The following is a 15,824-nucleotide window of genomic DNA, read 5'->3' as shown; positions in this document are numbered from 1 at the left end:
CTCACATGAGGGTTTCCAGTTTTACTTCTATACCCATGTAAATGTAGGGAGTGTTGCACAAATTTAAATGTCTTTTTAAATAACAACTGCTTATGTTTAAAAAAAAAATTGGAATCCTCTCATCATTATTTGATGCTTTAGATGGCACAGTTTATGAACAGTTCTCAGAATATGAAACCATATTTGTGTGACGAATGATCAAAAGAGAACAAAAGAAGGTCCATCTGATACACGGCGGAGGTAAACCAGGGTGTTGGCAGAAAACAAAGGAAGTTGGTTAGTTTGTTTCACAGTGACTGAAGTCTTGTGGTTTTCTGAAGAGACCATTTTTCATTCTGTGGAGCTGAGGTGTGATTATTGGTAACTTCCTCTTTAGACAACAAATCAGGAAGGTAGAAGACTTCGAGCAGCAGCAACTCTGCTTCTGTTCACATTGTAATGAGTTACTGGAGAGATCTGACGACTTTCACTGCAGCTCATCAGCTGGAATACACACATTTGGTGAGAAACTTTTCAACACAGTCGACATTTTGACTTGAGATATTTGTTGAAATGCATAATGTGTATTTTGAATTATTATATGAAGAATTAAGGCTGGATCATCAACATTTTGTGCTTAAAGCTAGTGTCAGCTATTGGCATGCTTATGTGATTCAAAAAAGAAATAAATTCAGTGTTATTTTTGAATACATATGAAGAACATGAGCAAAGCACTGTTTCAGGTCTGAATGTATTACATGTTTGAATCCCAGAGTCCCAGAAAAGAACTGTTTTCAGTTGTGAAATTTGGGAAAATATAACATATTGGGGATCTTATTATTCTCTTCTTATGTGTCTTTAACATGTCCACTGTGTGAATGTGCAGGTTCCAGTCAACATGCTTCTTCTTTTGAGTGTTTTCTTCCTCCCAGGTGAGCTCTCTGTTGATATTATTTAACATGTTTCTTCAATAATCTGAAGGTTTTGAATCAATATTTCAGAATTGTGAATTCAGCTCACCAATTGTTTGGTTTTCCAGCTGTTTTGGTTCATTGTGCCGTTAAAGAAGCCCGTCTCTTAATCACTGCACCGAAGAGTCTGGAAGCAGTGACTGGATCCTGTTTGATGATCCCGTGTCGCTTCAGACCTGCTTCAGAGGAGGAGTTTGACAACAAGAGAAAAATAGTTGCTGTGTGGATTAAAGATGACTCAAATTTTAAAGATCATCCAGACAGAATAGTTTTTAACAGCAGTAATGCAGTTAACTACCCTTATATCAGCATCATTGGAGACCTGAAAGAAAGAAACTGCACCACCAAGTTTAACAGATTCAAACTTTTGAATACCACAAAGTTCTTCTTTAGAATTGAGAATGAATCATACAAAGCAACAGCTATTTCCGATCCTGTTCTAATAAAACTGAAAGGTAAGACTGCTCAATTAATGTACTTTTCAAGGGATAATTTTAAAATTTAATGTAACATTTACGATTTGAATTTGACTCCATGAAGTTTTTTAACAATTTAATCTTTTCATAACTGAATTTTTCTTTTTTGGATTATTTTTGGCTTTTGTGTCCTAATAATGTCTGCACTGCTGTAGCAAAGATCAAACTGTCAGTATTCAGAGTAAAACAACCTGCATATTATTGTAGTTATTGACTGAAAACTCAGTTCACAGCTTTCTCTGGATTTATTCAATGTTTAAAGTGTTTTGTCTGATTTATATTTTCATCTGAAGTGTCAAAGAATTAGTTGAGCTACGAGAAGAATGTGTCCAAACTGTAATGTGTTGTAGTTCTTTTTCATCCCTCCTGACCGCCAGAAGGTGGGGCTGAAAGCACAGAATGTTCCCTTTTTCCAACAATGCTACCTGTGACCCCTGGGTGACCCTAGAAAGGTATTAAGTTCTTGTATCACCACATGCTCAGCTCCTGTTTCTCCTCTTCTGTGCAGTTTGCATACAGTTTTAAAGATTTCGGGAGGAGCCTAAACGGCGTCATAGTGCATCGCTAGTAGCCTTGCGACCGTGTTGGTCAGATGTCAGAGGGGTTCAGGTTGCTGAATCTCTTCTCCTTGACCGAGTGTCGGGTGGGCAGCGGCCTCGCACTCCTGCCCTGAGAATGGCTGAGGCACCGGGGCTTACTAGTGTGCGGCATGCTAGCTTAGCCACTGCAGTGACCCATGCTTGTGAGACCGCATTAAGACCGCACCCCAGCTAATTGACTAATTGCTCCACCACTCCACCAGAGTAGTGTCTACATCTTGGGCCTCCCTGAGGGGAGTACCCCTCGACGACATATGCGCTACAGCTTCCTGGGGGATGCCCTGCACCTTTCTCTAGGTTGTAGAGCATGAAAGCCGCCACTCCAAATCCACTGGGTGTGGTCCTGGGCTCTGTGGAGGCTTCTCAGTTGGGTTGGTCTCTTGGATTCCTCACTGGCATACGTCATTCAATGCTTTCAGCACGCCGTCTGGCAGTCAGTCGGGTTGAAATAGAACAAAAGCTATGAATATAACTATGGTTCTATGAATCCGCCAGAGTGCTCTGTCACTCAGAATCCACGTTATCACACGAGAAGATTCTGCAGGAGCTGAGCCTGGTCACACTGGAACTTAAAACCTTCCTAGGGTCACCCAGGTGACTTTGTTGGTAAGCATTCTGGAAATGCACGTGCATGAAAGGAACATTCATTTCAATTCAATTCAGCTTTATTTATGAAGCGCCAATTACAACATGGTTGTTTTGAGACACTTTACAGAGAAAACCCAACAGATCCACATGAGCAAGCATGAGCGATTGTGGAAAGGAAAAACTCCCTTTTTTTTTTTTTTTTTTCCCCTTGTCCTGTTCGGCAGCTGGGGCGTGCAATATTGTATGATTGTAGCCTTTTACTATCTGAACAGATTTTAATGTTAGCAGCAGGACGAGAACGAATCTCCTCCTGCTGCTGCCTTTATTTAAAGCTGGCATCTGGCATGGCTGCCGGACAGGACCGGGACGGAAACGTTCAGAGAGCGAGAGACAGGAAGAGATAAAGATAAAGGGAGGGGGAACGGGGGGGCGCACAACTTACGTACAAATTCACAATACAAAACAGTGTTGTTGACGCACCACACGCAACCAAGAACAATCCCAAACCCCCAATCTAGACAACACCAAAACAGAGCCGACAACCAACACAAAAACTGACAGAACCATACATATACATGTACATACAATTTATTTTTTTCCCCCTGACAAACCATTGCAGCGAACAGACCAGGCCACAAAAATAAAAGGGCGTGTAGGGAAGGAAGGAAATGCAAGGACACCATGAACTATTTTTTTTTTTTTTTTAGTAGTAAGTTTAGTAGTAGTAAACTTGGGGCGTGTATCAAGAGAGGGCTACTACAGATCACCATTAGTCTAACCACCACAAGAAGACAAGGTAACCGAGTATGTGAAGAGTGAAGAGCGCCGGACGCCCGGGGCGGGCAGAGCCGAGAGCCCAAGGCCCCAGAGCCCAAGAGCCGACCCCCCCACACAGGCGGAGGGCCATGACCCACCCGGGAGAACCGGCCCACACAGGCGGCTACCCACCCCAGGCCAGCACCCCCCCGCCAGTGCTCCGGCCACGCACCCCGAGATCCAGGGCATCACCCCCCCCCCCCCCCCCCCCCCCCCCCCCCCCCGCCCCACCCTGTCCTCCCCCACCTCACTCCCCCCCGCCCCAACACTCATCACACCCACTCACTCACACTCACACCCACTCACTCACACTCACACCCACTCACTCACACTGACACACACACACACACACACTGTAACTGGGAGTTAAAACAACACCATCTAGCAGGGCTGGTCCGGGCGTCTCTGGTGCCCCAGGCGAGCCCGGCACGAACGGCCCGTGCCGAGAGTTGTTGGGGGGGGGGGGCAACGATTCCGAGCGATGCCGAGCAAACTGATGCTCACACGGACCGTCAGGGCGTCCCTTTTACGGCCACAATGCCCCCCCCCCAGTACGTGACGCCCCAGGCAGGCTATTGTTTCGCCTGTAGGACGGACCGGCCCTGTCATCTAGGGTCAGTATTTGATTTGATCATTTTTTTTTCTCTCAGGTGTTTTGGGCCAAATAAAATAAATTCTGTTTTATCTGAATTTAACAGGAGAAAATTATGACTCCTTCAGGTTTTTATGTCATTAAGACAAGCTTCTAATTTGACAAGTTTATCGGTGTCATCTGGTTTCAGGGATAGGGAGATCTGTGTATCATCTGCATAACAGTGGAACTTAATAGAGTGTTTCCTGGTGATGTTCCCTTTAGGAAGCATGTATAATGTGTATAAAGAGTACAGGTCATAAAACAGAACCCTGTGGGACTCCATATTTAACTTTGATCCAGTCTGAAGAATCGTCATGAACATTAAGAAAGTGGAACCTCTGTTAAATATGATTGAAACCAGTTTAATGCTGAACCTCTAATCCCAATAGTATATTCTAGTCTCTGCAGTAGAATATCATGATCAACAGTGTCAACAGCTATGAATGTAACTATGGTTCTATGAATCCGCCAGAGTGCTCTGTCACTCAGAATCCACGTTATCACATGAGAAGATTCTGCAGGAGGTGAGCCTGTGGTCCAAATGGAACTTAATACCTTCCCAGGGTCACCCAGGTGACTTTGTTGGTAAGCATGCTCGAACTGCATGAAAGGAACATTCAGTGCTTTCGGCATCGTCTTCTGGTGGTCATCCGGGATTCAAAGAACCGTTGTTACATGCATGTTTTTCATAAAATGCATTAAATCTGTGTTTCATGTGAAACTGTAGATTCTCCTCCGAGGCCCAGATTAGAAGTCTCAGGTGATCTGAAGGACCTGAAGGAGAAGGAGTCTGTCACGATAACCTGCTCAGCTCTCACTCCCTGTCCACACTCCCCTCCTCAACTCACCTGGAGCCTCCAACAAGACGCTCACAGCCAAACTGAGCAAAACACAGACGGAACCTTCAGCACTCAGATCCAGAAGAACCTCACTCTGTCAGACACACATGATGGAGTCAACCTCAGCTGCTCTGCTGTGTATCCTGTTGATGGAGGAGAAGCTGTGAAAACACCTGAGACAGAGTTAACTCTCAGTGTTTCATGTGAGTGATCCTGTCCGCTCATCACAGTTCAGATGTTTCTGATGAATCAAGTTAATCTGAGTCTTATTTTTCCCTCAGATGCTCCTAAAGACACGACAGCCTCCATCAGTCCATCAGGGAGCTGGGTGAACCTGACCTGCTCCAGCAGAGCCAAACCTGCCGTCAGCAGCTTCACCTGGTTCAAGAACAGCGACCATGGAGCCATCAGAGTGTCTGAAGGAGACTTTTACAGCTTCAATGTGGCCGACATAACAGATCCAGCAAGTTTTTACTGTGTGCCTGAAAATGCTCTGGGTAATCAGACGTCATCATGGATTCATGTGAACAAAACAGGTAAAAGGGACGACACCACTGTGGTCTGGTACTTCATCTGACCTTATAATACATACTGAAGATGCAACTTTTTTTTAAAATGGCTGCCAACATGGAACTTTTCAATAACGCTTCAACTCTGTGTCGTCAGAAGAACCGCTGCCACTGTACATGTGCATCACAGTTGCAGTAAATAGTTCTTCAGAAGGACAATAACAACGTTTGCCTCCAGACTGCCATGACTCCCAGCTCAGATTCTCCTGGACGTGGTAGTTTTAGAGTTGAAAGTCACCCCAGGAAGGAGTCACCTGTGGTTCCTTCCTCTGGTTCCTCCTGGACTGGGGGTTTGGTCTTCTCTGAGTTGATATTCTGTGGCCCCCTCAGGTTTAGCAGAGTTCCAGGTGCCTGTGTTTCCTGGTTCAGAGCCTGTTTGCCTCATTTACCAGCAGTGGTTTTGCTACAAGTCGCTTCACATCAAGTACCAGTCAAACCCAGAAGACAAACCTTCTCCTGTTAATTTGAATATTGAACAGTTGCTGGTTCAGAAAGAGGTTCAGATCTGTCTTTTTCAGAACTATGACTAAGTGAAAAAAATCTCCTCTTCAACCCCCTCAGTCTTTTCCTGCTGGTAGAGCAGGATCTATTTCAACACTGAAAGACTCTCAGTCATGTAATAATGTTCATCTTAGTGCGATTTGCTTTTTGCTCCAAACAGGAAGCCTTGATCCTTCAGTGATTATCATTTCAGTGAGCATCAGCTTTGTGTTCATCTACCTGGTTTTCTCTGTCTGGTCAGTACCTTCAACAAAATCATCTGACAGCAGCAGCTGTTATTGGTTTGCTGGTTTGACCTCAGTCTTGATTTCTTCTCACTTCAAGGATATTTTCACTTCCGGACGACTTTCAGGTGGTTTAAGAAGCATCGACGCCCTCAACAGACTCAGGTCGGTACATTTCACGATACGTGGTTCAACTGTACTCTTTACTCACCGATTATTGAAAGCTGCCCAAAGATTATATGAAGCTGACATACACCAGTCAGCCAAAACATTATGACCAGCTGGCTCATCTCCATGTTTTACTGCTAAAGCTGCTCTGACCTGTTGAGTGATGATTTCCAATAGATCATCTTAGGCTGTGATGTGTCGTCTGGCTCTAAGACCCTGTTTACATGATGTATTTCTCTTTTTCACCTTACTTTACAAGAAGCATCTCCCACTGTTTATGTATATCAAGTATTTTAATATAATTCAATTCATTCTTTTCCAATTCGTTCTGCTTCATTATTCCTCATCAGACTGGTTGATAGTGAACAGAAGCTGTTATTCAACACTGACCTGGACAATCTTGTTCACTCCAGTTTTCATTCAATCACTTTTTCAACAGGCTCAAACAGCAGAGGAGTTTTCCAGCCACTTGGCGGCAGATGAAGCAGAGAAGGACGTCAGCGGCGACGAGGGCCTTCAATACGAACACGTCAGCGTCTCAAAGCGGAGAGATGAAGCTTGGACCGTGTCAGCTCAGAACACCAGACAGCAGGAAGAGACCGTGTACACACAGGTCAAAGTTCACAAGCCAGAAAACCACTCAAGTCAGGTTGCTGATGTGCCCGAGGATCTCTACGCTAAAGTCAAGAGAAAATGAGTGTTTCTTCAAGTCTTTTCTGTGACCTCAACCATGTTACAAGTGTCAAATCCGGACTTTTTTTTAAATCCTGGAAAAGTTTCCAGAGAAGAATGCTAAAGTTTTGTGTCGTCATTTTATCACAAGCTTGATGCAGTTAATGCAAACAAAAATATTTATCCAATCATTACAGGGGTGTCAAACCCTGGATCGGACAGGAGGCAGGGACCTCGTAGGAATTCTCCAGTTCAAGTCAGCACTGCTCCATGAGCTGTGGATGGGTCGAGGCTGAAGGCTTTTGTTTGGTCAATTGGTTTCTCATAAACATATTGTCATCATTTTAACACCCAGTGAAATACTGAATGAGACAACATTTACATAACCTTGTTCTTAGTTTGTTCATTTGCTTCCAAAACATTCATCTCCTGATCTTCACTCACCTCATCAGCAGGTTCCAGGTCTGACCACCAAACAGGAAGAAGGCGGTTCTTCATCCTTTCATGGAGAATTGAGTGGAGCGTACCAAGTGTGGCAGAGACTAGAGGGAACAGTGATATTGTTAAACGTTGTAAACTCTTTGATTTTCCTGGATTTCTGTTCATTTATGTCTCTGGTGAAACTGTAAGATGGTGTTGAGTGGCTGTTGTGTGAATTTGTATTTTTGCTCCATTGATGGTCACATGGGAGGGGAAACAGGGAAATCAACAGGTCTCCTGCATACAGAACCACACCTGAGGAAACAGAGCTAACCACTGCTCCACTGTGCCTCAACACACTTTGCAGTTTTATGTTTAAAGTTTTTTTCCATCATTTATTCCTGTTTGAAAACAGTGATTGCTTTTCTGTCTTGTTTGATATTTCACATTTTTTTCAATTTATTCTGTGTGAAGCAATATTGTAAGAATAAAGTATTTATATTTTATATATACAACATGTGTATTTGAAAATATCACATTTAAAGCTGGGGATGGCGATCTTGGAAAACTAGCGTTAGCATGTAGCATCTCCCCAAGGCTCCGCCTAGCTAGCTCCGCACAGCTCCCACCCCATTGGAGGAGCTCCCGTTGGCAGCGGAGATGCGGAGACGTTTGCGGCGCGTGCGGTGCGCGCGGCACTTCCGCGTGCAGTGCGTTTCTGGCGTAACCTGTCCTCAGCGCTTTGTTTCTTCGTTTTTCTTTATTTGCACAACGCCAAGGTATGGCACACTGAACGGTGAGTAAACCCCCAAACATTCGTCTCCGCCATTCTGCAACGACGCTCCGTCCTTCTACGCGCGCACTGAACCAGGGTCAGAGCACGCGTACATGTGCGCGCAGGGGGCAGGTCGAACGGCGAAGGGATTTGATTGGTTTAAAAAAAGGTGTCCCCTCAAGACTATTGGTTGCTGTTTTTCCCGTTTTACTCCTGCTGTAGATAGCGGATATTTTCCAAACTACTTTAAAAACACACTATGAATTGCTTCCCATCGGGTCATAAAGATCATTTTAACCAGTATTTAAAAAAAATGTATCTCATTCAAATCGCCAACCCTAGTTTTAACATTAAATTGCAGTAATTGCAAACTGTAACAATTGGTTCTTATGAACATTAATATTAGCTTTTTCAAATGACAGTAAATTAAACAAAATTTACTAACTTAAAGGTCTAACACAGGATTTTCTCGAAAAGACGAAGCCAAATGTCTGTTACTCACCTTTTGAACAACGCGCATGCACCAGACCATCCACCCAGCTCTCCTGCTTCTCCCAGGAAACGCAGCACAACTGAATCTCATGTTGATGACGACCCCAGACTTGTAGAAAAGCCCAATCATTGCAATCAGCTGTGTTAAAACTCGGAGAGATCTAAAACATGTAGGGTCATCGGCCTCCAAGGACTGGAGCTTGATACATGTGAGTTAAAATAACATTTTGATACACAGACCTGCGCAACGCTCCGCGGAAGGATATACTGGAGCACAGTAGTAGAAGCCTTGTGCGCCGGTATGTCCTTCCGCGCAGTACTATGCAGTAACGAGTAGTGTAACTTCTTTACTATTTCCATGGAGTAATCAAGTAGTGTAAGGCACTACTTTTTTCAAAAGTAACGAGTAATGGGTAACTCTTTACTTTGTTGAGTAACGGACCCCAACTCTGTTCGTGAATATGGCAAATGGTGTAAATATTGTACTAATGCGGTGACAGGTTGGGAGGGTTTACTTTGAGTTTCCTTTCATTTTGTTTTTGTTTTTCTACACCAGTCACTGTGCCTGTGAATCCATTCTGGTCGGCGATTTACTACAATTATTGTTCTATTCAGCTTTGAAGAACTGTGCTATATGTAAGTCTGTTGCCTGCCAACTTTAAATGTTTTTGATTATTTGAAAATGAACAAACATGTAGTGGCTAAAAATCTGTTCTTAACTTCTTGACCATTTCCTTCTTGAGATTCATGCAAATAACCACTCTGTCTGACGGAAAGAATGAGTCTACTCGTGTTCAAGTTTGAACGACGGTAGAAAACAGTGTGTTCGCCCCATCTTTAATGAATTTCTCACAAAAAAAACAGTCTTTTACATCCGATAAATGCGTGAGCTCCAAAACGTCATTGCTCAGCGTCAGTTCTTATTGGCTATTTACCCCGGTAATTCTAACATTTAACTGAATGCAAAATTATAAAAGTACAAATTATAACAGTAATGCAGCTATAATATCACAGATATTCTGCAGCATGCAGAATATCTATATTCCAAATATATATTCCAAATATATTATATATATATCTATATTTCCAAATAATGACAAGCAAAAATGAACTTAAAGGTGTAATACAGGATTTTCTATTTACTTTGATTTCCGGGTGGATCATCTAAATAACTGGTGGATCTGTTTGTCAATCATTCTGACGAGCTGGTTTCGTAAGGCGGTTCTACGTGCTTGCGCCCAATAAGCTTCTCCCTTTTGCGCATACGCATTCAGAGTGTTTATGTAGCCGGTGAACTTCTGAGCTAGTACTTACCGATGGCGAGTCTGACATTATGAAACTGTAACTGTTTCGAAAAAAAAAAGAAAGCTTTATGTATGAGCGAGGCCGATCGCAGCAACTGTAAACAGAGCCGTGCACACCCGGAGAAGAGGAGATCGCGCTCGCACGCTTCCGCGTTTCCTGGGAGAAGCAGGAGAGCCGGGCGGATGGTCTGGCGCATGTGCGTTGTTCAAAAAGTGAGTAACAGACGTTTGGCTTCGTCTTTTCGAGAAAATCCTGTATTACACCTTTAAATTATTGAATACAAAATGGCACTGATATTTCTGGCCCCTAATTGCTCATCTTGGGGATGACAATTACACCAAACTAAATAAACTCAAGAGTCATTTTCTATATTCAAATCCCCTTTATGTATTTGTACTAATGTCTAAACCAACACAAAACTAAAATACGCTATTCAGCGAATAATAAACTGAAATAAAACATCTTTTATTGTCCATGAGATTCTTCCATCTCCAGCAAGAGACACAACTTGTCGATGGGTCTCTCAAGGGTGTTGGTCTTCGTTTTGACGAGGACCCGACGAACAAACCCTTGGGCGTTGGGGATGGTCTTCACCACTTTACCCATCAACCAGGATCCTCTTGGAGCCCTTTCATCCACGATGAGTATGACGTCACCCTCTTTCATGTTCCTCTTCTTTTCCAGCCACTTCTGCCGTTCTTGTAGGAGGGGCAAGTATTCCCTTGACCAATGCTTCCAGAAGATGTCGGAAATATACTGCACCTGCCTCCAACATGTGAAACATGCCTAGTGGGAGAGCTGGCTTTCCCTTAAGCAGGAGAAGATGGTTTGACGTCAGTGGCTCGAGGTTGTTGATGTCGTCAGATGACTTTGTAAGTGGTCTGCTGTTAACCACTGCTTCCACTTCACACATCACAGTGTGCAGACATTCGTCATCGAGTAACTGAAGCTTCAGGACACTGGAAAGTACCTTGCGCACTGTTCTTATTTGGCGCTCCCAGATCCCGCAGTGGTGTGACCCAGCGGGCGGGTTGAAGATCCAGGTAACTCCTCTTTGCAGCAGAGTTTCAGAGATTTGGGATTGATTACACTCTTTTATATATTTATATATTATATTGCGGATCTCGTGCTCTGGAGCCACCAGGTTGGTGCCATTATCGGAGCTCATAACTTCCACTTGTCCTTGTCTTGCAATGAATCGCCTCACGGCATTTATACAAGAGTCTGTGTCCAGGGAGTGTGCGATTTCAATGTGGGTGGCTCTGACTGTGAGGCAAGTAAACAAAACTCCATAACGCTTGACTCGTGCTCGTCCACGCTTTGCTTCAAAGGGGCCGAAAAAGTCTACACCGACATTGGTGAACGGTGGTTGGTCTGGCTGAAGACGATCTGGTGGTAGATTCGACATCTTCTGTTCACCCAACGCAGCTTGACTCTTCTGGTATTTCACGCACCTTGAAAGCACACTTCTCACTGCTGCATTCCCTTTGCATATCCAGACCCTTTGTCTCACTCGAGCGACGGTGTGGTTCTTCCCTCCATGTCCAGTCTCCTCATGTGCATTCCTGATGATCAAAGCTGTGACATGATGGTTTTTGGACAGAATAGCTGGATGTATTGTGTGTTCCGGCAAGGCTGCCTGGTGCAGTCTTCCACCAACTCGGATGACACCATCTTGGAGGAAAGGATCCAATCTCATAATAGAACTGCTTCTCCTGATCTTTTTACCCTTCTGCAGCGCAAAAAGCTCCTCATGGAAGGTTTGACTTTGGCTGAACTGGATGATAGCAGTTTCTGCTCTCCTGATGTCCTTGACAGTCAGATGAGTTCCTTTCAGACCCGATTTCCACTTCTTCATGTGGTCTTCGACGGTCTTGGGTTTTACTCCTTGACTGTCTGGAGACTGGGTTTGGGACTCAAAGATCTTCCTTCTTTTACACAGATTTTTAAGCAGCTCCTTCAGCCTCAACATCCAGGCGACGGCCTGATCAGCTTGAAGAGAGGATCTGTGCTTGAGTTGATGGCACTGATGACGTTCATGCTGATCTTGCACTTCAACTTTGCATCATCGTCGCTTATCTCTCTTGAGAACTCTGAGAGGACTGGCCAATGAGATTTGCCCTTGGCAAGGAAGTCAGGACCTTCAATCCAACTTTGACACTTCAGGAAGTGCTCTGCCTTCATCCATCACGATGCATGGTCAGCTGGATTAGAAGACGTGCTGACATATCTCCACTGTGCAGGTCTTGTGTTCTTTCTGATTGTCGACACTCTATTCGACAAAGGTTTTAAAGCAAGTGCCGTCATTGTCAATATATCGGAGGACAGTGGTGCTATCTGTCCATAGCACAGACTCTTTGAGATCCATCCGAAGTTCTCGCTTCATGAGCTTGTCCATTTTCACCGCGATGGTAGCTGCCGTCAGCTCAAGGCGTGGCACAGTGACTGGCTTGAGTGGTGTCTCTCTTGATTTCCCTAGAAGAAACGAGCAATGGACTTGGGCGTGGCTGTTCTTGATGCGGATGTAACTGACAACGCCGTAGCCCTTCTTGCTAGCGTCCAAGAAATGGTGCAGCTGTGCTGACACTACTGGACCAAATCCCTCAGGTTTGATGCACCTCCTGACAGAGAAGCTGGCAAACTGGCTCAAGTCAGACAGCCAGGCGAACCATCTGGTTGCTACGTTTTCGGGAATCTCAATATCCCAGGAGAGTTTCATTCGACAGAGATGCTGCACAATGGTCTTGGCGAGAAGAATGAACAGCGACAGGAAACCAAGGAGGTCATAAATTGAGCTTACGACTGAAAGAATACCCCTTCTGGTAAAAGGCATGTTCTTCACAAGGATGCGGAATCTGAAGCAATCTGATTCTATGCACCAGTCCACTCCAAGCGCCCTCTCCATGGGTAGCTTGTCCTTGTCCAAATCTAGATTCTTGATTTCGTTTGCACGCTCATGTTCAGGAAGTGATGCCAATACTTCACGGCTATTGCTAGACCATTTAGTTAAATGGAACCCTCCACTAGCGCAAAGTGCAATGAGGTCTTTGGTCAAGGAAGTAGCCTTCTTCTTGTCAGACGCTGAGACGAGACAGTCGCCTACATAGAAGTGCTCAAGAACTGTAGTTGCTGCCTCAGGTGACGACCTCTCTTTCCATCTTCTGCAGTCCGCTGCAAAGCGTAATTGGCACAGCTAGGGCTGGACTTGGCCCCAAACAGGTGGACGACCATCTTGTACTCACGCAGAGGCTGGTTCAAATCTTCCTCTGGCCACCAGAGGAATTGTAAAAGATCTGAATCTTCATCTGGAACTTTCACCTGATGGTACATCGCCTCGAGATGAGTGCCACGTGGTCATGGCAAAACCTCGTCAGGACTCCAACCAGAGTGTTCGTGAGATCTGGCCCCTGTAACAACTCCTCGTTCAATGACTTCCCTTGGAATGAAGAGGCGCAATCAAAAACGACCGCAACTTCCCTTTTTGAGAATGAACAACACTTTGATGGGGAATATACCATACTTGTCCATCGTTGCGGTTGCGCTCGTTGGCAGGGACTTCCACTGCATAGCCTTTGCTCAGCAGGTCTGACATGAAGGACTTGTATTCATCATGGAAGGTGGAGTGCTTGGCGAGTTTCTTTTTCAGGCTCGATGCTCGTTGCTCTGCAACATACCTTTTGTTCGTCATCACAACGTCTTTGTTTCTCAGAGGCATTCCGATGCAGTAGTGTCCATCGATTCTCTTGGTTGTTTCAGTTACACACTGCATATTGGATTGGATGTCTTCTCATGACATTTCAGACTTCTCTTTGCAGGCTTGCTCTGGAAAGTCGTGACTGTACTGCTGCAACAGCATGCTGTCCACACTGCTGACCGATACTCTGTTAACTGAAGCACCATGACTATAGTGACTTGACTTGTGGTTGTTGTCTTTCTTCAGAGGGCCGTTCACCACCCAACCGAGGTTTTTCTTTTTGGCATAAGGCCCGTCCTCTTGACTGTGGATTATCTTCCAAGGCTCCATCGCAGAATGAGCATTCATTCCAGTGTGCATCTCCACATCTGCGTCGATCTGTGGTAGCTGCACTTGATTCCGCAGATACGGCCATCTTTCCAGGTCCTTCTCTACTGGAACGTTCTCCTTCGTTACAGGTATGTCTGTGTGAGTGTAAACATCTGGCAGACTGACGTACTTGTTCTCTGTGAGACCACACACCTCTAGATCTGAAAGGACGAAGCAGGAAATAGGCTTCTCTTGGCCCATGGTACGGAGTAGCACTTGAGTCTTCTTACCATCGACACCAAGACGTCTCATCAATCTTTCGGAACAAAACATTGCTGAACTTCCTGAGTCCCTGAACGTGTACGCTTCTATGGTGTTGTTGCTTTTCTTGGATTTGACACACACTGGCACAATGGAGAGGATACAGTCGCTGCCTCCGGCCCCGGTGACTGCTGAAAGTTCACTCTTGGATGACACCTGCTCTTGTGGAGTTGAATGTTTACTTGTTCGAGCCTTCGTTTGACTTCTCAGATTTGGCAGTTGCTTGATTGTCATCTTCCTCTCTTTTCGTGTGAAGCAGACTTGGGTGTTTCTTGTTGCAAATTTCACATGTGACTTTCTTTTTGCAGTCTTTTGCCATGTGCCCTTGAGTCAGACACCCGAAACAAAGTCCTTTCCCTTTAAGGAATTCAACTCTCTCTTTATTCGGCAGACCTCTGATTTTGTTGCATGCATTCAAAGCTATCCCTTATTGCAGTACAAACATAGCTCTTGACATGCATTGCCAGTCTGCTTGATCTTTCTTGATTCAGAGGAATTGTCGGCTGGTGTTACACTTGTAGCTAAGCCAGTGGTTCTTTTCGGTCGCCCAGTTGCAGGTTTAGCGCTGAATTTACTCCTTTCTTTGACAGCTGAAGGGTCTCTGACATCACCGTACAGTGGGTCTGAAGCTATCTTAGCTTGTCTGTTGATGTACTCCACAAGATCGGCAAAGTCTGCTCTTCTTCCTTCCTTCTCCTGAATGTCGAAAGCTACCACTCTCCATCTTTCCTGAAGCCTGGAGGGCAACTTGTGGACAACGATCCGAAGGTTGCTCGGGCTGTTCATTTCCTCGAGGTACTCCAAGTCCTTTTTAACATTGTTGCACCCAGTGAGAAAGATAAAGAAGCTGTGAAGTGACTTAGCATCTTCTGTTTTGATTTGAGGCCATTTGACAGCCTTGTCAATGTAGGCCGGAGCTATTCTCTGTTTGTAGCCATAGTGATAGGTCAAAAGCTTTCATGCCTCCTGATAGCCTTGTTGTGCGCTCATGTGTTGGCAACTTCTCACCAATTATCTCAGTTCACCTGTGGTGAATTGTTCCAAATAATACAAACGATCTGCATCGCTGTCTGTCCGACTGTGAATGATGTGCTCGAACGCCCTCAGGAATGACAGGAACTCAAGAGGATCACCACTGAATTCAGGGACTTTTCGTTGAAGTAATTTGGCTAGTCTTTGTTGCATGACTAACATCTCAGTGATATCCTTCTGTTTCAATATCACTTCACCAAGCTCAACTTGCCTTGCTCCTAGACGTGTGCCTGCAACATCGTTGGTTTCATTCTTCACTTGCACATAAGGCGTATGCCTAGTTGGAACATGAAGTGCAGTGTTAACTGGGATAACTCTGGGATAGCTGGTCGATTTTGGTTTGACATCCGGAGCAGCAGGTGGGATGGTTGCGCCTACATGCATGTTCTCTTTAAGGTAGGAACTCATCCCATCACCCATATTCTCATATTCTTCCAGCA

General features: G+C 44.8%; 1 protein-coding gene across 1 annotated transcript; it reads left to right on the top strand.

The window, feature by feature from the left end:
- The first annotated feature begins 455 nt into the window (after window positions 1–455).
- LOC115394654 (sialic acid-binding Ig-like lectin 9) lies at window positions 456–5,479 on the top strand. The gene is made up of 5 exons (XM_030100011.1): window positions 456–501; window positions 866–911; window positions 1,019–1,405; window positions 4,791–5,105; window positions 5,184–5,479. The coding sequence occupies exons 2-5, from the start codon at window positions 878–880 to the stop codon at window positions 5,477–5,479; spliced, it is 1,032 nt and encodes a 343-aa protein (XP_029955871.1). The 5' UTR covers window positions 456–501; window positions 866–877.
- The last annotated feature ends 10,345 nt before the right edge of the window (window positions 5,480–15,824 follow it).

The sequence above is a fragment of the Salarias fasciatus genome, chromosome 9 (assembly GCF_902148845.1).
Source record: "Salarias fasciatus chromosome 9, fSalaFa1.1, whole genome shotgun sequence".
In the NCBI taxonomy this organism is placed as follows: domain Eukaryota; kingdom Metazoa; phylum Chordata; class Actinopteri; order Blenniiformes; family Blenniidae; genus Salarias; species Salarias fasciatus.
The sequence above is the reverse complement of the archived record's forward strand: the minus strand, read 5'-3'. Positions and strand labels throughout refer to the sequence as shown.